The sequence below is a fragment of the Calypte anna genome, chromosome 3 (assembly GCF_003957555.1).
Source record: "Calypte anna isolate BGI_N300 chromosome 3, bCalAnn1_v1.p, whole genome shotgun sequence".
In the NCBI taxonomy this organism is placed as follows: Eukaryota; Metazoa; Chordata; class Aves; order Apodiformes; family Trochilidae; genus Calypte; species Calypte anna.
Window position 1 is genome coordinate 24239518 of NC_044246.1, and position 20025 is coordinate 24259542.

A 20025-nucleotide genomic window follows, 5' to 3' on the forward strand; every position below is an offset into this window, starting at 1 on the left:
CCATTAGGTTTATTTGGGGCAAACCATTTTACTTGAACTTCTTTGGACCCATCAACAGCAGTAAATACATCAACTGTTCCCTCAGGGGGAGCTTCCATGGTACGAGCTTCTACCTGTAAGTATAACCATGAGATAGAGGCTGGCTGTCATATTTTACAAACAGATAAGAATTGAGAAATATAAAATGTTTAAAAAAGTTATTTCTTTAAGGAAAAAAAGGTAACTAACTCTGCAGGTGTCCTAATTTTCACTTGCCATTACTTTCCTTTTTACCTGCATTTTACTTGCCTTTCATCTACATTTGTTTGAAGCTCTCCACCAACTAACATACTTTATACAGAAACCCCTGTAAGAAACAGGAATTAGATACTGGAAAAGAATGTAAGAATCACTTCTTGAAAACGAGTTATGGATGAATAATTTCAGCTTCACGTAAGGGGAGGAAACAGAAATAGAGGATCACAGGGTTTTGAGTCCCTGCATTTTAAAATACAATAGTAAAGAACAAGCATTCAAATGTTGCAGTAAAATACTGTAGATATTTGAAAGAGAAAAGTAGCTTCTTTGTGGAATATTTCTTGCTCCCTGAAATAAATTCTAATTTTACTTAAGAAATCTAAATTACAATAAGATTAGATCTTTAAGAGAAAACAAAATACAATAAAGGAGCTGTAAAATGTAATGAGTATGAATGATATTTTTTTATAGGAATAAAAACTCATTCAGTATTCTAGAAATTTATTATTTAAATTTCACGTCTTGTAGTAAACATTCAGTGCTACAGAACAAAATATTTTGTTCCTACATTATTTATGGTAATAAGTTTATTTCTCATACATTATTTATTTGATATTTTCAAAGGTATAACATGGTTTCACACCTTTCTAAGTGCCTCTCAGCTGAAAGTTCATGGAAGTGCTAATAAATGCTATTTTTAATATGTCACACCTGCTCTGTCATCAAAATAACCAAACCTACTTTCTTTGTCCTTGAAACATGAATATTTTATGGTTTAGCATGTAAAATTTGGCAACTTTATTGATTAAAAGTACCAGGGTAGATCTTTGATGTGCATCGATATCTCTACCTCTGTTTCTATGTTCATACAGTTTAATATTTTTAAAATAGGTGAGCAGTTTCAGTAAAGTCAACAGGATAAATGACATGTCTAAGATAAACAAATGCTTCATGATTTGTTGGCTGAGTGCCACATTGATTATTTGGATATTTCAGACAAAAATATCCATGTGGAAGAATTTCATTGAGCTACTGTGCGTTCTAAACTAAAATAATTTCCTGTAAATTGTGCTGCTAAATGCAGGTTCTACAATATCACCATATCAGAAACATGCAGAAATTAATACTACGTATTTTTTTCTAATGAAGAGCATTAAGATACTCTTAAAACACTATGAATTTGTAGCAATCTGTTGGAAAAGCTATATTTTGTCCTCTAGCCTGTGACTGCTTCTCAGAAAATTCTTACAGTATTACAAGGGTCTTTCTTTGTGACCACTATTCTTTCCAGCATAAAAATTTTTGAAACACTGTTTAGAATCACTCTGTTTAGTGTCCTTTAAAACTACAACTCTACAGTATACTTTGAAAAGAGTATTTTGTGTAAGATGCCACATTCTGTATATAAATACATAGCACAGAAAACCTGCTTCATATTTCTTTTTCTAAACTTAGTTTATACACTATTCTGTGATATTTTCAGATGTGTTTATTAATAACACAATAAAAATACTTTACTATCATGTAAGTAGCACTAAATCACAAACTAGGAATAACAGTAATATTGGGAAGACAGTGTTACCCATTTAAGTTTTTTTTAAAGTCCTAGCATACATACACATAAGTGAAACATCTGAACTTTAAGTTTGAGTGGGTTGAGATTGCAAATACTCAGTGCTGACCATTTCCATTTATTTATGATATTTACAAGAACTAACACTAAGCAGAATTCCAGATCTGCTAAATATCTCTAAAGGATCTACTAGAAATTACACCATTTCTTGACAAGCTGTATTTGTGTTTATTTAAGAAAAAAACCCTGAGATCAGACACAAAAACAATACTGGCTATACTAGAAAGAGTTATTAACATTTTTTTATTTACATGTCACCAATTTGCATTTTACTTGAAAATAAATCATAGTCACTGAAAAAAGTTGCACAAAACTATCCAACACAAATAAAAAAAGTTATTGAAACATAGTAACTGATGATGCTCTCATAACTGATTAAGATCTTCAGAGACATAAGCTGGAGAAATCCTGTATTTAGGATAGTCACATAGCATTTGTTCATCGATTAGGGCACATTGAGCAGAAAATCTGCAATGAAAATAGCTTGAAGTGTATGAGTTTACTGTTCAAAGATGTTTCCCATACTATTTAGAGTACAGGCAAAACATTTGGATTTTCCTTTTAAGTGTTGGATTTATTCTGTATTTGATATAAAAATCTTTCAAAAAGTCAGATGCAGTGCTTTAGCTTCCTGGCAGCACTTAGGTGAGACTAAATAAAGATGTTGTACTTCAATTCCTGTGATTAGAGATGGATCACTGGCTTTGGAAAATAGTTTGAGTGCTGATCATGGGATGCAGATGAGTATCAGCCAAAGCGACCCCTGCTTTGAACTGTTTGAAAAGCCAAGTTACAACTCTGCAGTTCAGTGGAGATGTGAAAAAAGGCTAATAAGGTATCTTTTTAAGACTCTAACTCCTGCTGTTCAGTCCTTTTGATGCCTATTTGTTAGGACAGAAGTACTGAAAACACACATATTTTATCTGTATGCAAAGTCTGGTAACGTCTTAAATGTCACTGCTAACACAAAGGATTAGATTACTGCAATCGAATGCTGTGCAACAAGGTTTACTTTTGGGCTATACATGAGGTTGTAAAAAATGTGCAAGAAAACTGGCAAAAAGCCATCCAACCTTTTAAGAGTAAATATCCTTCAAAGTACAGCAAGCTATAAAATGTTTAATGGTTATAAAGCCTAGTTGTCTTCTACAGATAGCCAGTTACCAGCATGTGAAAGAATGCAATCTTGGAAAGAATAATGAAAATATGGCTAATTAATTATATAAAAAAAAACCAAACAAAAAAACCAAACCTGGGAGTTCTTTACAGAACACAATATAGTGATATAATAAAATATGATGGAAAAATAAAGAGAACAAAATGAAAAATTTCCAAACCTCCTTTTTTTTGTTTTTTCTTTTTTGTTTTCTTCCTTGTTAGAAAAATTAAAAGTGCACATATAAATGTGAATTCAACTCAAATTAAGCCTCAGGCTTAACACAGGTTTCTTTGTTATAATTGAAAACAAAACCAAACACATTAGCTATTGTTCCAGTTATTCAACTAAAGTACTATGATATTATACTGGATTTATCAGTTCAGCTATACGTTTGAAAACTTTAAACAACATAAAGAAGCCTTATTGGGCTTGTTTTTCACACCTCTGATTTAATATTCCTGTATTCTCAAATCCTGAAAATATGTAGCATTGTACTAGACTGTTATAGAATGTCCATGGTAACATTTCAATCACATAGTTGCATTCAAAGGTTACTTATAAATCACAATATTTTCCTTGTTCCTGTTGCCACTTCTGGATTCTGAGATTCTCAAATTAACTTCAGTCCTTTCAGTCAGGCAGCTACAAATTTGCTCATTACTGGAACAGTAACTCTTTATATACATCCTTATAAATCTGGCTTAAGTACATCTGAACCTTTCTAACACATTAACTCTATTTAATTTCAATAATGTGTGTTTCAGCCTCAATTTTTGCCTTTCTTCTCTGTACCTATATTCTACTTTGGAACGGTGCCTAACAATGACCTATCAAATCTTTAGCAGCTCTTAAACAGGATTTTTTTTTAAATGTCACATTTTGCCAGATGGGTTAGTACTGACCAGAGTGAATCATCACCATTTACTCCAATATTCACTGCCATATGACATTTATTACACTCCCAGAATGCAAATTAAGGTACTCACCAGTGGACCCAAAGCACAACCTTTTGCAGTACATGCCTGGACCCTGAAGGAATGCAGACTCCAAGGAGCAAGTCCAGAAGCATAACAACTTAATTGGGATGAATTTTGCATGAGAACACCATCCATATACAATCCATAGCTAGTAATAACACCTACAAAACAATGTGATAGCACTCAGTATCTAAAGAGCTACAGATTTAGAAGTAAACTAATGCTACAGACATTAAGTTGGTAGTAGCAGTATTTCAATCAGTTTACACTCTCCCACTTTGAACTGCTGAAAAGCTCTCAGGTGGATTGTATCTTTTGAAGACAATTAAACTGTTTCAAAGATTAACCCTTAATAAGCTCATTTCTGAATAGCAGCTAGCCACCTTGGAATAAGGAAAATTGAGCCAATTCCCTTTCACAGCCTACACTGCATATGGCTATCACAACAAGAACTGGAAAGACACAAAAAATCATCTTAAATCTTAACAGCTTTAGATTTCAAGGAAAAAAAAAGTTATCTAAAATAAAATTGAAAAATAGAAGGAAATCTCAGGCCAGTGCTATAACTAAAATAAATCAGTAACAAATTATTTTGTCACACAAAACACCTTATTGATATTCATTCTTGTCTGCAGTTATCTCAGGTTTTCTGCGTTTTGGCAACAAACAACATACTTTATTAAATTGGGGTAGAGTTGTTTAGGAAAGCAATTTTACCCCCTTTTCTGAATAAAAACATAAAATAATATGGATTGCTTTTTCCTTCTCAGTATGCTATAGAAAAACTCCTGAAGTAAACTACACCTTACCTATTCAATCTAAAGAAAGAAAACATATTTGCAAATTAAAACCAAATGTTACCAAGATTTTAGATGAGTACAGAATGGTCCTTCTTGTGTAATTGGCTAATTCTAACTCAAAAATTGCAAGTGAACTCATATAAAAGAAATCTAAATCTTCGTTTTTCTGATGGCACATGGTAAAATAGCATAGATCCTGTACAGATCACATATACACAATGTTTTTAATTTAATGAATTTTAGCCTGAATCTTGCAGACACAGATTTTCTTATATCTCAGCAGTTGAGCTTGGAAAGGAATCCTTTTTCACATGGCTATTCCTCCATCTTTCTCACTTCTGAATATTCTTTTTAAAACTCTAGTAAATATGAAATACTAAGGACAACAACTGCAAAGCAATAGTATTCATTAGAAGTGAGTTCAGTTAGGAGGATGCTTTCTAATCTTCCCATTACAGAAAACATCTTCATATTAAAAAAATACAGCTCTGTTTATCTTTCCTATATTGTTTGAAACTACACTGGGCAAGATTCTGCTTGAAATTGAGAAAAGATTTTTCCCCTCTTCTGAACGGAGAAACACTTCATAAATAAAAGCATACACACAACTGTTTCAGCTGAGCTTTGAAGAGTTATAGTTTGAAAGATTTATATGCTAAAGCAACGAAGAGCTGAGTATGGTGAAGTGATTCACAAACTCCTTGGTCCTTTTCTCTTCTAGAAAAGCAAGAGGCTAAACTCCAGTTAGCAAAGATGTGTGTGTGGGAGGAAGTCCTAGTAAATCTCACACTATCAATCTTACCACAGTTGACAGGCTTCCTTAAGAAAAATTCCTTGGGATTCTGTGCTTAGCTGCTTGTAAAGCAAAGGTATTAATGGTTGATATTTGCCTGCATTAAATAAAAAAATATGTGTGTGTGTGTTTATATATAAAAATTGTATTTATCTCAGAGGAAAAATACTTAAATATAGACTGATAAGGACATCCCTAAATGTGAATGCTGGCATTAAGTATGTGTTTTATGGGGGGGGAACACTGAAGTACTTTAAGTACCAATACCAGTAGCACTAACCCTCTAAAGTAATTGACAAATCATTATTAATTCCTGTGATAATATGGTAACAGCAAAAATTCTAATGGCATCATTTGATAATAATATGGGTGTCATATGAACATCTATGAGATCCCCACTGTAACTGACTATTAATTACCTGGACCATTATTGTAAAATGTTCCTGCAACCACAGCACTATTTGGCATCTTGTTTATCAACACTGTGAGCTCGTTAGTCCTGCCAGTACTGGCAGTGAACATTCATCTCTAACAAGCTGATACACTTTTCCTTGATTTTACTTGTGCCTTAGTCTTATATGACTCTGATGGAGAAAATCACAGAATGAAAAGAAAGAAGTACATTTCAGAATGAAAGGACTAGTAGTCTGACTTTTGAATGTGAAGACATTTTTCCAAGTTTGGCAAGAATTGGTTTTGGCCAGGAAGAAATAACTTAGCCTCTTATTTCACCACTCTGCATTTCCAAAGTATACTAAAAAGAAAAGTTGTAAGTCAGACCAAAGCTTACTCACTTCTCAAAGGTTGGTACATATTCCTAAAGCTTATGATCCATGAAACATTAAAGAGTATAGCACATTTTTGTGACTTATAAGGCTTTTTGAGTCAGAATGAAAAGATGTGGTTCCTCCATAATTACTAAGTCTAGTAGATAGACTAAAACTTGGTTTAACTGAAGACAAAATCTCTATTGACTAAAATGCAATTATGCTTCACTTTTGAAAATAAACCCAACAATGCAAATTAAGGTTAAACTGAAGAAAACTACACACTCTTTCCTTTTTCTTTCTCCTCTTCTCTCCCTGGGTAAGGCTAGACAATCTGTCAGTGATATTCCAGATATTAAAGATGAAAAGAACTGCAAAGGCTACAAGTACTTTACTCTTAAAATACAATCCAGAGGTCAAATCTTAAGCAAACATATTTTTACTTACATCATTTTTCCTGAATACAAACACAAGTAGCCTCTCACAAATAAATGGATTTGCAGGAACAGGTTCTGGTTTAGTTCAATGATTAATTTTATAAATTAGTTTTTACTGTACCTGGTATTTCCAAAAAAAATACCATATAATATTGGAAGGTACAGTCCAAATCTTAATTTTATCTATGATTCTGTGAGGTTTTTGAGAAGTGACCATCTAAGGAAAATTTTCAGTGGTGAAAAGATATGAGGGGGATGGATTTTAAAAGAGCAGACCCTAAGCTATACACAAGACTATAATGGATGTGTTCTGAAGAACATATGGCTCTTTACTGAGGTGACTAGAATAGCAAAGGCTCAGAAGAAAATATCTGATACCACATGTCATTTCACAAGCCTCTTCATACCTTACCCTCAACTAAATGGTCAATATTGTTTCTGTCACGCTATCTACATACGTGACATTCACATGGTAGAAATAGAGGAGTGTTCTGCTGTAAAGTAACATATCTCTGGGCCAAGTCCCATCAACATTCTTATTGATAGTTTGAAAATAAGACAAAAGGAAATGTGTATACTACAAATATATTCAGCATATCATCTTCCAAATGTCTTTTTTTCCTGATAGATAAATGGCATTTCTGGAGCAACCTTTAACAAAGAACTAGGTGCATCTTTTAATATTCTCTGCAAAATGAAATATTTTCACAAAATAATGCAAATTAGCCATCAATTCACCAAAAATGGAGCCCAGAAATTAAATATTCATGTTTGGATTACATTAGCCTGTGACCTCTAAGTCTTCCTTTATCTCACAGCTTGACTCCTGCATTGCAGCATCTTTATAAGGAAGCCAAGTAGTCTTTAATCCTATTTGCCACCTTTGGCCTCATGGGTAGCATATTAATCCCCCTTAACTTTTTTCCAATTTATGGCTGGGCCCCACATATATAAATAGAGCATAGTAACCTCTATGCTGTACAAACCCCAGTCAGCCTGCACGCCCATTCAACACCAACAGCAGCTTATAGACTTCCTCATCCCAGAGAAATACACAGTAATTTCTGTCCTATAGTATCAGAAGAAAGGAGGAGGAAGATAAAAGAATAGCCCCAGAGATTTACTACGGGGATAAAAATTTATGATATGCAAATCTTTGCAACTCTGAGGTCTCCACCTGAAAGACTTTGTTCAGTAATTTCAGAAAGCACTACTTACACCTACTACACTGAAACTCACCAGTTTTCAACCAATGATGACAAAATTGGGAAGCATTTTCTACCTTTCTAGAAAATTATTAAAAAAAAAAAAAAAGCTAGATTTGAACTGACTATGAGAAAACACCAACAAAATGCTGAAGTAAGAAAATTTAAGGGACAGTTCCTTCTGCTGGCTTTTCTCATATTTCAGTCTTCTCAACTATGATATTTTTCAGCCTCCTACACAGTTTTAAAATACTGACAGAGAGAGAGATTATAAATGACATGGCCACTAGGCAGCCCAAAAGATATGCTGAGATTGAACAAAATCAAGTCACTCAACAATGCATGCTCTCCTGATTAAGCAGTGAAAAGTTTTAGTATATTCTTTTTTTTTTTAAAAAAAAACACCCTATATTTATGAAATAAGAAAAGGGATAAAATTGGAAAGAAATAGAATGGGAAAATGTGTTATTATCTATATGATCTTTTTGAAACTCCAAAAACAGTGGAGAAAAATTAGAGAAAATTTGCATATCCCTTCTTGACCATTGTACAACTGTAAGCATGCTATGGTGAAAAAAAAATTCTTTTAATTCTCTTCTGGCTGCCAAATGCTCATGAGATAGTAATTCTTCCATTCTTATCCACTCAGCAAGAGCTCACAGGTGAAAAGCAGCAGGACAGGACAGTGACAGCTGACTTCACTGAGTCTCTTCCATCAGTTGTGACCCTCAGGAAAACCCTTCAACAGCAATCTGCATGGTACCCATGTACCCCCAAAAAATAACAAAATTCACAAGAGAAAAATACTCTATGGACTTCAAATACTAGGATGATGTGAAAATATCAGAGCATATATTTGAAGGGAAAAATACCTACACAGGGACTACAGAGGAGTGGATTATATGACAGATTTGGTAATTACATAACTGCATTGTTCAAAATCACTATATAGATATCAATAGAGTTGTCACTAAGGCTTTCAAAGCCTCTGGTTGCCATGGATGAAGGGACAAGGGACAGAAGAATATAACTTCTCTTATAAAGCTTTTCTGAATCTTATCACATCTTTCGTTCATTCAGTTGAGGTGAACTAAAGAGCTGATTATTGTGTTTCATAGAATCATTTAAGTTGTAAATTACCTTTAACACCTTCAGGTCTAACCTTTAACCTAGCACTGCAAAATCCACCACTACACATCTTTTTAACTTTCCAGGGCTGGTGACTCATCTGTTTCCCTGGCCAGTTCCCTTTCAGTGAAATGCCCAATCTAAACCTCCCCTGGCAGAACTTGAGCATGTTTCTTCTTGTCCTGCCATTTAATACTCAGGAGAAGAGAACACCCACCTCATTACAGCCTCCTTTCAGGTAGCTGGAGAAAGATATCAGGTCTCTCCTCAGCTTCCTTTTCTCCAGGATGAACAACCCCAGTTGCCCACTCAGTTCCTCAAAGGGCTTGTGCTCCAGACCCTTCACCAGCTTCATTACCCTTCTCTCGACACACTCAACATTCTCTTCTAGTGAGAGGCCCAGAACTGAACGCTATGTTGAGGGGCAGCCTCACCAGTGCCAAGTACAGGAGAACAATTACTTCTCTAGTTCTGCTGGCCACACTATTTTTGATACAAGCCTTCTTGGCCAGCTGGCCACACTGTTGTCTCAAATTCAGCCGGCAATACCCCCAGGTCCTTTCTACTGGGCATCTTTCCAGCCACTCTTCCCTAGTAGTGTTCCCTGGGGCTGCTGAGACCCAAGTGCAGGAACTAGCACTGAGCTTTGTTGAACCTCAAGAAAATGACCTTGGCCAATGATCCAGCTTGTCCAGACACCCCTGCAGAGCCTTCCTACTCTCAGGCAGATCAATACTCCCATCCAACTTGGTGATGTCTGGAATAGTTTAAAAGGAGAGTAAACCTATATGTAGTAAATGATATATTAACAACAAGATACAGGTGCAATACTCACATCTAGAGTATTGTGTTCAGTTCTGGGCTCCCCAGTTCAAGAGGGACAGGGATATACCAGAAAGAGTCTAACTGTGGGCTACCAGCATGATCAGTGGAACATCTGTCATATGAGAAAAAGGTGGGAGACCTGGGGCTGTTTAGTCGGGAGAAGAGAAGATTGAGAGGAAATTTTATTAATGCTTACGAATATCTGAAGGGTAAGGATCTAGAAGAAGGGGCCAGCCTCTTTTCAGGGGTGCCTTGTGACAGGACAAGGGGCAAAGGACAACCACTTCAGTATAAGGAAAAATTTTTTTACTGTAAGGGTGACAGAGCACTGGAACAGGCTGCCCAGAGAGGTTGTGGAGTCTCCTTCTTTATAGACTTTCAAGACCCACCTGGACATGTTTCTGTGTGATCTGCCCTAGGTGATCCTGCTTTAGCAACAGGATTGGATAAAATGATCTACAGAGGCCCCTTCCAATCCTTAGCATTCTGTGATTTTATGATTCCATGAAATTTAGTCATGTATTCCAAACTTTTAATTGTCTTACAGGAAGCTTGTGGAAATTTATTTATCAAACTATAGGTCTCTATCCTGTGCTGTTGACACTGACACATATATTATAAATATAAGTGTGTATTTATATTTGATCAGTTAAAAAATTCTCTAAACAATTTGCATCTTTTCCCACAATGCAAAGATTACAGGATCAGGTCCTGATGTAAACTAATACACATAAAAGATGCTGATTTAATTGAAAATCATTCAGACACATGGCATCCCTGCCATCCTTCCTCCCCTTTTTCCCCCCTTCTTTTTCCCTTCCTCCCTTGCCTTCCTTTAAGCCTTTGCAGCTTATGCTTATGGGACTTCAGAAACAGGGTTAGAGGATTTCTAATGGGCTAGGAAGCAAAATTTTCCAATATAACTCCCATACAAAGACACATAAATCATCAAACTCATTATCTAACAGCAGATGACATACTTCTGTTTCTTTCTAAAACTAATGCAAAACCTTACAAAATATTACATACAAGTAGCTCTAAAATCACCAGTTTTGGGGGAATCATTTAAAGTTCCTTGCAGTAAAGTTGTTCAAATAGGATGTGTTCTGCCACATCTGAAAACAGGGAAAACTTGGAGGCAAAAAACAAAATAAAGGTAAAACCACTGTGGGAAATAGTTTATATATATCAATATGATAAGCCAGTGAAGAAAAAAATTTCTGTTGCTTTCAGTTATTTCTGTGTGGCTTCATCTTTTGTGATTTCAACTGTTACATACATGATAATAAAATCAAGGGGAATCTCAAGGGTATATGATACTATTAAAAATGTAAAATTTGTCCAGAAGTTTTACATACCTATTTCAGAATGGAAAATATTTCCAAACAAAAGAAAGTATATTATTTTATTTCCACAGCCATCGAAATGCACACCTTAAAGATGACTGCAAAGAACACAAATCTAATTATTATTGCATATCATTTAATGTAAGAGAAACTGATGTTTTATTGGAGGGTGAAATGAATATACTAGACTGATATTGTTCAAAAATGCCTATTCCTCAGCCCAGTTGTCCCAGAAAACATTAAACAATGAGATGTAGTACACAAGAACTATCAAAAGGGAGCACTTTTGAGCCACTGTAACTGTACAATAAGCAGAAAAGCACAATCTAGCTGCAGACAATGATACTATCTCAGGTATTTTATGTGCTAAAATGATCATTAAAAATTAAGCACCACATATAAGCTGCCATTTAGAATATTAATTTACCTTTACTAATCATCTTTTTAACTTGAGGCTAAAAGAGTTCACTTACCATTCGGATACTCAGGCTTAGTCCATGAGATGTTAAAGGAGTCAGATGAATATGACTGGGCTTTTGGAGCAGCAACACCTTCTGGTGTACTCTCATCTGTTAAAACTGTGCTAGCTTCGCTTATTGAACATCCACCTCCAGTGCAAGCCTTAAAATATGATTCAAAACAAAAATATTTCAATATAATACCAATACTTTTAGCAATTTTTTTTTTGTAAAGTTTTATCATTTTTACATCTTTAAATTTAGTAAGTGTGTGCTTTTCATAGAAGATCCTTTTCTTAGCATAGATTTTTTAATTTTTTTTTCTTAACTCACAAGATGTGGAACTCATTAATCTTAACTTTTAAGTATAATATAGCTAAAGCCTAATACTAATGTTTGATTCACAGAATTTTGCATTTGACTGAGTCATAATCACAATTAGTTTTCAACTGCTTTTGCACCTGTAGTTAAAGAGAATTACAGTACAATATATATCATTTACAGTGCAAAAACTCCTCTGGAATCTACTGAAAAAGGTTCAAGTTCCTAAAAGTTCAAAATGGAATATACTGAACTTGCAACACACTTACAAAATTATCTCAGTGAACAGATCCTGAGAAAAAAAAATGTCATGCAGAGAGATCTGCACTTCGTGACAGTACGGAGTGGTGTGCAGATGCAATTAAAATACTGAAAAAACACTGTATTATAAATCAGTATGTAACAGTTATTAATATATGTTTATGCATAATGAAATAAAATAATTTGTAGTTCAGTTACGAAGGAAGAAAAGACCGATAACTATTTTATATTTTGCTTAATTATGAAACAATAATAGGCAAGACAATGTGCATATTGCCACATATAATAGGCTTTTACAGGTTTATGTGCACAAACATAAGACTACACAGTGATAGTCCTTACATGTACTGATTTTCCAAAGTCTTGCTCTGAAATCAATGACAAGAGACAGAATTTCTTAGAGATTAAAAAAATATACAAGAATATATAAACTCTGTGTTGGATCTCAATTTTTTTGTTTGTTTGTTTCAATTTTATCGCTTAGCAATAAAATAAAGCAAAACCTAATTCAGCAATGACTCAGATTCAGACATATTCCTAATAAAAACTTATGGGATCACCTCTGTTTTTAGGAGTTGGCTGTCTGCTGAAGTGGACAAGTAGCTTGCTCTGCATCATCAGCACACAAAGGAAAAATAAGCCTGCTCTCCAGATCTCCAGGAATAATATATTTCACTCAGTCTAGTACATTTTATTGAAAAGGATTAGCTTGAATTTCCCATTTCTCAGTATGTTTCAAATGAGAGAGCAGTCAACATATTTTCTATCTCACTTAAAAAGGGTACACTAGCCCCACAGGTAAAAATAAGAAATGTTTGTGAGAGGCTATTTTACACACCAAGCTGGTTTTGATTTCACTGGAAATTACACTCTCAACACAAGTACGGAATGACTGCCTGTGTTTTGTCTGGGCTATCAGATAAAGATAAAAGAAAGCAATCTCAGTTTTGGGAAGGTCCAAAAAATGGCATTCACCTTAAACATCATGTTAAATGTGTATATATATATGTATAAAAACTACTCAGCTTAGACAGATACTCAGACAACTTTTAGGATTTTGATAAGGAAAATATTTAAGAACATCATCTTTCCAGCAAAGGTAGAGTGTTCTTCAAATTATTTTACTTCTGCTGGCTCATGAAGAAGCCAAAAAGACCAGCTCTGGAAGACCTCTTCTGCATACCTTCCTTTTTGCCTTGCTAGCCAATTTCCACTGAGCCCTCTTCAGTAGTGGAGGGCTTTTCCATTCAAGGGCTCAGAAACAGCAGCCTTCCTAATAATTTCATGAAGATCATTTTTTTAATCTCTAAAACTTGCTGGGCTATGACATTTCTGATTCTTCTAATGAACTTCAGTAAAAGAAAGCTCATTGACATTTTAAAGTATTGGGATTTTTTGATCAGTGTATCCAAATGGAATGGACATTGATGGGACTCTGGCAATCCCATCCAGTGATGCTCAAAGCCATGAAATTCTAACACCTAGATCAAGGCACATTGTGCCCCTCTGAACATCACTGAGCAACAGATTTGAGGGGAAATTTGCTAAAATACCAAAGCACCTCGAGAGTCTGTGAAAGATACAAACACGACACTACACAACAATCCTTCAAGCTGGTACCTAAACTAGTTTACCACCCACAAAGCACACCCATGAGGACATACCATCTTAACCATTAAATCACAAAAGCACTCAAGTCATAGAAATGGGTGTGCCACCCCAGCTACTAAATGCTGCCTTTCAGCTTTTTATTTGGTTTCAGACTGGCCTGGCTCTTCGTCACCCAGATTAGAAAAAATGAACAAAACAAAAGCAAGTTTCTTAGCACTAATCCATGGAGAAATGACCTTAAAACTTGTCATCTGATTTTTAGAAAGAAGCCTCAGATTAGCTTATAAAAGCTGTTGCATTCATTTTAACATTTGGTATATATTAAATAGTAATAAACTCTGAAAACTGATAACAGCATACACAGATAAACATTTTCTTAACTTTATTTAATGTGCTTATAGTAGCCAGTCACACAAAAGTTAAAACCAGCAGTCTTTTAGATGCTGAAAGTTCTGATGATGAGGATTTGGATTCCTGTGTTTAAAGATGCAAATTTGTATACCTCAACGTCCAATTTATCACATAGCCCAAAACCACTATTTGCATGGACATGGAATAATATTAACATTACCTGTGAAACAAAGAAAAAACAAAATGTTCTAGTGGATAAAAATGTTTCATTCTACCAAAAAAAAAAAAAAAATGGGAAGACTTCAGTTAAGTTTCCAACCCATTGATGTCTTTACTTTAAAAGTTTTATTGAAATGCAGGTTAAGTTTTATATGAAAAACTAAACAATTTAATTTCTTTCCAGGTGCATGAGTTTTATCAGGGGTTTTTTGTTGTTGTTGTTGAGGTTTATCTTGGTTTTATTTTATTTCATCAAGTATAAAATCTGACCATGTATAAGCTTCATAACTCATAAAGTTCTAAATAAAGTGGTAAGTTCTAAATACAGTGGATCTTCATATTTTAAGAAAACTATCACACCTCAAAGATATGGTGTATTTCATGCACTTTTAGACTTAGCATTTTCAAACTTCTAGGACCTGCCTATCAGAGACCCTTTGCTTTTTATCCAGGTAAATCTTATTATCTTCATCACCAGAATAAATTCTCTTTGTTTAGTTTCTGGGTTTTGTTTTTGTTTTTTCCACTGATACAATGCAATTAAAAAAAATAACCCAAAACAGAACAAAAAATTAGAAATAAAATATAAAGATCAAAGTTTCCTAAAAATGTCATCAGTACATTTCAGCTAGAAAAGCTGTACGTGTTGATGAAGTAAAAACCAAGTCCATAACACTTCTTTGTTTTAACCATATTTCAAGACAGAGGCACCAAAAGAAGCAGTCCCAGTTGCTCTCCATATCCTAGCCAAAAATTCTGCCTTGTGCCCACAGGCACAGGGCCTGGGCAGGAGCAGAGAACTGCTGTGGCATAGTGAAGGACAGCACGCATCCTTTTAATAGTCCCACTTGGTTATAAAGGCATAAAATGCTTCTGAAATTTTGGATGTGGTGCTATTTTATATGCCGTACAATTTACTATGTGGAAATATCTAGGCACAAATGAATTAATTTCAACGTGAATCTAAGCATTAATTAGACTGAATATCCTTGTTTTTCAAGTTCAAGTCAGATCCTTATCATTACCTGAAGGTAGTTTATTTTTTGTGGTATAATATTTAGAACATTCACGAGCATGTTAAGAAAAAATGAATGCATATCCAGTCTACATAAATGTAAATTTATTCATAATCAAGAGCAGAATATTTTTCTATGGCATTTATCAAAGCGAATATCCTTATATAGGTATTGTTATAAAATGAACAGTGTGTTTAAAACAAGGGACAATCCCATGTTTTTATGCACATATTTTCAGGTTAGTTAGTGAGCTGAAGCTGTCCTATTTCATCAGAAAATAAAACCAGAGATAAAGAAATGCAATGAAAACATCAAGGTCTTTTAAAATATTTGAATAAACAAACTTCTACTTCACACTGAACATTTTTCCTCCCTCCTATTTCCTTCTACATTCAGATTTTATGAAGAAAGAGCAGATTATCATGGTACAAAATATGAAAGGCTAACATTTTCAAATATATTCAACATTTGCTTCTAAGCTGGGGGGATGAGACATTTTCTGAATATTTCATATATTTCTAGTAAATTTTCTATTAGTTATCATTCAACTTATCTTTGAAGAAAATCTGTATTTACATTACATATTTTTTGAGGGTCTGTTTTGAAAAAAGACCAAAGCAACCTACTGTTGCACAGGATGGCACATTTACTTTAGTTTCAGAAAGAAGAGGCTAAACAAAGTGAGTACATGAACCATTAAATATTTATGATATTAACAAAATCAGAACTACTTTCACTATTTTGCACCTATACTACACATCTTTAAAACTTACAGCTAGTTTTATGAAGTATTTAGTACCCGGGAAAAGCTGATGAATAGTAAAATCCAGAAAAGGTTCTGTGCTGTTATAGATTACATTCCACTTTGTAAAATTCTGCTCATTGTTGGCAATATAAATTACATAGCGATCTAGGATTCCATTGACTTCTACTGGTTCTTTCCATCTGCAAATAAAAACAAAATCTGATTAAGACCTGCAAAGATCAGATTGTACTGAAAAATGCTTTATTTAGCCTCATGGGATTTACTTTAAGAATTGGAAAACATCCATGAAAATAAATTTAAGGCATACATCTGATGCAGTATTTGTACTCAATAGATAAATTATTACAGTAAAACACAAAGCAGAGACTACAAAATGGGAATATCACCAGAGCATTCCCTGCACTGAAGTTTGCAGAGGCTATGCCCATATGTAGGTTATACTGATTGCGTAAAGACAAAATGGAAATTAAGTTGGCAAGTGATAATCAGAAGGTTCACAGAACCACTAAACTAATCACTTCTATGCATTTAATCATAATAAATTTAATTTTATGTCACAAACCCTTCTCCTGATTGAACTCAATGAAATTCTTGAATAAACTGATGCACTATTGTGTTGTCAGGAAAGAAGAAATCTTTACTTACTGTACATTTATTGTTCTAGAATCCAAAACTGTCAGGACCGGGGCATCTACGTGAGATGGTGGCAGCTGTGCTGTAAACAAGGTGACCTGGGAACTGTTTGTACAACCAGCAAGCGTGCATGCAGTGAGCAGAAACAGGTATGGTGTAAAAACTGCTAAATCTAGGGCAAGAAAGGAAAAGTAATTTACTTTGAATATTAATTTTCATTTGTTTTTCTCTAAGTTTCAGAGGGTAGTGAATTCAGAAAATCAATAGGAAGAGAGATTCATGTGTCCTAAATATTTCAGATTTGTCCCAGATGAATGAATAGGGGCTGGATGATTAATAGCAAATAACTGCAATTTTTTACTAATAGATCTAGAGAGTGAGCTTTGGTTGGGATGACCACACTGTACAGTACATTTACACAAGAACATACACAATCCAAATAAAACAAAGATGTTAGCCTCTTAGGTGCTACGTACTACATCAATTTGCTGAAGTGGCAAATGAACACCTTTAAGATGATTAAATCAAATCAAATTAATGGGAAAACTAATACATTAACAAAATCAGATTAGTTATTTTTTTTAAATGTGCTGCATGATACATGAATGTCAAGCACCAGTACATGTAATGGTTCATTCTATACAGATTTCACTATAAGCATGAACACAAAGACAGCTCATTGTTGCTACCACTCACATTGGTCTGCTCTCTCTTTTCTTGTTTGTCTTCAGCTGCATGAATGTCAAACATTTCTAAAATTAGTTAAGTAAATACTACCTGTCTAATACTACTGTAAAACAACTGTTAAATGGTTATTTATTATGAAACTATCTTGAGTTCCAATTATAGAAAAAAATGCTGAATAAAATGTAGCCTCTTTGTTGAATAAATGTTCTAAAAATCTTTAGCTTTGTATAGACTTCCGTGTACTAATAAAGGAAAGTTCATCAGAAAAATTACTGTAGGAAAGTCACACAGACGTAATTTTTTAATCTTTTCAAATTTTTTATTAAAATACAAATCACAGGTTTTAATGAGCAAATCCTTTAAGAAGGAATTTAAAATTGAGGCTTTGGCAGCTGTATAAGGTATACAAGTAAAATGCATATGCTACAGATACACATGTTTAGTATGCCAGAAAAACTCTGCATTTTTGCAAGATATAACAAATGGTAACGTTTTCAAAGCCAAGCAATATCAAACTATGATTCTCTACTCAATATCTACAGCAGAAATCTTGTAGACTTAGCTCTTTCTAATTAGTTTTCCCCTTCCCAACCACTGCTGCAATGGAATTCCTTCTTATTTACTCTGTGTGAAGAAGGAGAAAAGATTTTTATTGAAAACACAATGTATGACTCAGTGGCATTGTTCTTTGGAGCAATGGCAAAGTGTGAGTTAAAAAAAAAAAAAAAAGAAAAAAAAAAAGGCATAACTAAAAAAAAAATAATCAAGTGAATGTGTGTAACATAGTGACATGTTTAATCAACATAATGGGGCTGATTCTACCAGGGTTAAGCAGTGCTTATGTGGGTGAGAGGGGGAAGCACACTCCAGAGCAGGTGCTCAGGCTGGCTCAGTAAGCAAAGTAAACTCCACATCATGTACCAACTGCATCACCCTGAGTAGTTTACACCTTCCTGGATCCCTTGTTCTTTGCAGCTGCCATCAGGGAAGCCACAAGAAGTAGCGATGGAGACGGAAGTCTGTGAGATAAGTATCAGATACTCTATGTTCTGGTTGGGCAAAGAAGTGAGCAAAAGAATTTTACTTTTAGCAATACTAAAATTAACAGCTGAAAGCAATCCACTGCACCTATTTAATTCATATCCTTGTAAACAGTGAATACATATTCTTCTTTCTGAGTTGAAACCATCTTGCAGAGCTTTGCTTAGCAGAAAGAATATAGCACAAAAGGAAAAAGAGAAAAAGTGGATTTCTTCTTTTCCATTTGGTTATGGTAGATCACTGTTTTCCTGGTACACAGAGAATTGGAAAGGGTTGGGGAGAGAGATTTATCTCTCCTGTAAAGAAAACTCCCAATCAAGGAACTGCTTTTAAAAAAAAATTAGTTTGTACTGAAACCCTGGTTTGATGCACACTAGCTGATGAGACTACCTTCATGTATAAGAGTTTTGGAAATACCTAGATAAGTTTGAGGAGGGTGGAACTTTGTCAAGGATGAAGACAATGGAAGATGGGAAAATGTTTTATTTCCCTCCCTGAAATAAAAAAAAAAAAACACCCAAAAAACAAAAAACAAGTGACTAAGTTACTATGTGTGTCTCAGTGCCTGGAATGGAAAAAGCAAAATGACAAGAAAGGGAAGCAGGCAAAGTTTAAAAGAATAGGAACAAGAAGAACTGCAAAGACTGCAAAGGAGATATGAGCTGGAAAATCCTTTAGGATTAACTGATAAACACAATGAGAGGTTAAGGACAGACAGGAGGGATTTAACAGAAAAAAACCAACCAAACAAACAAAAAAAAAACTGCAAAAAAAATCCAAAACAAACAAACAAAAAAAACAAAACACACACACACACACACACAAAAAAAAAAAAAAAAAAAAAAAAAGGGAACTATAAAATAGGGGAAAAAACAGTATGTTACCAGGATCAAAGCACGGTTTCCTACTTCATCTTGACTTAATAATGCACATGTATGTTAACTAAAAAATGCTGAATGAAATTTTCAGTGAAATCTGAAAGATTTGGGTGGGATAAAGGCTAAAGGAAAAATTAAATTAGTGAGAGCAGGAGAAGAAAATACAGAAATTAGAGATGCAGGAATGTCACTGAAAACATCAGCTTTTTAGTCAATGAAATTCTCTCCATTGACTTCAGTGGTTTCAAACAACTACAGATACAAATATGAGTCTGAACAAGGAGGGAGGAGGTCCTTAAAACTACAAAGCCACTGTTTGTCAAGGTCCTCTAGCAACAATGCTTTGTTTTCCATTTGCTTGATTGCATGATTTGCATAAGATCAAGTGTAGGCAATTGCAGACATGAAAAACAGATCACTCTCAAACACATTAGAAACTGATCCACAAGTATTATCCAGAAATGCATTACAAGAAA

General features: G+C 34.4%; 1 protein-coding gene across 1 annotated transcript in view; it reads right to left on the reverse strand.

Annotated features, from left to right (window-relative positions):
- The window catches only part of USH2A (usherin), a 387112-nt gene that overhangs the window by 180695 nt on the left and 186392 nt on the right, over positions 1–20025 (reverse strand). The window contains exons 33-37 of the mRNA XM_008496570.2: positions 16956–17115; positions 16318–16489; positions 11781–11928; positions 4016–4167; positions 1–113 (exon numbers count right to left, since the gene is read on the reverse strand). The exon at positions 1–113 is cut by the window's left edge and continues 50 nt beyond it. Of these exons, the coding sequence (XP_008494792.2) occupies positions 1–113; positions 4016–4167; positions 11781–11928; positions 16318–16489; positions 16956–17115 (745 nt within the window). The remainder of the gene's footprint in view (positions 114–4015; positions 4168–11780; positions 11929–16317; positions 16490–16955; positions 17116–20025) is intronic.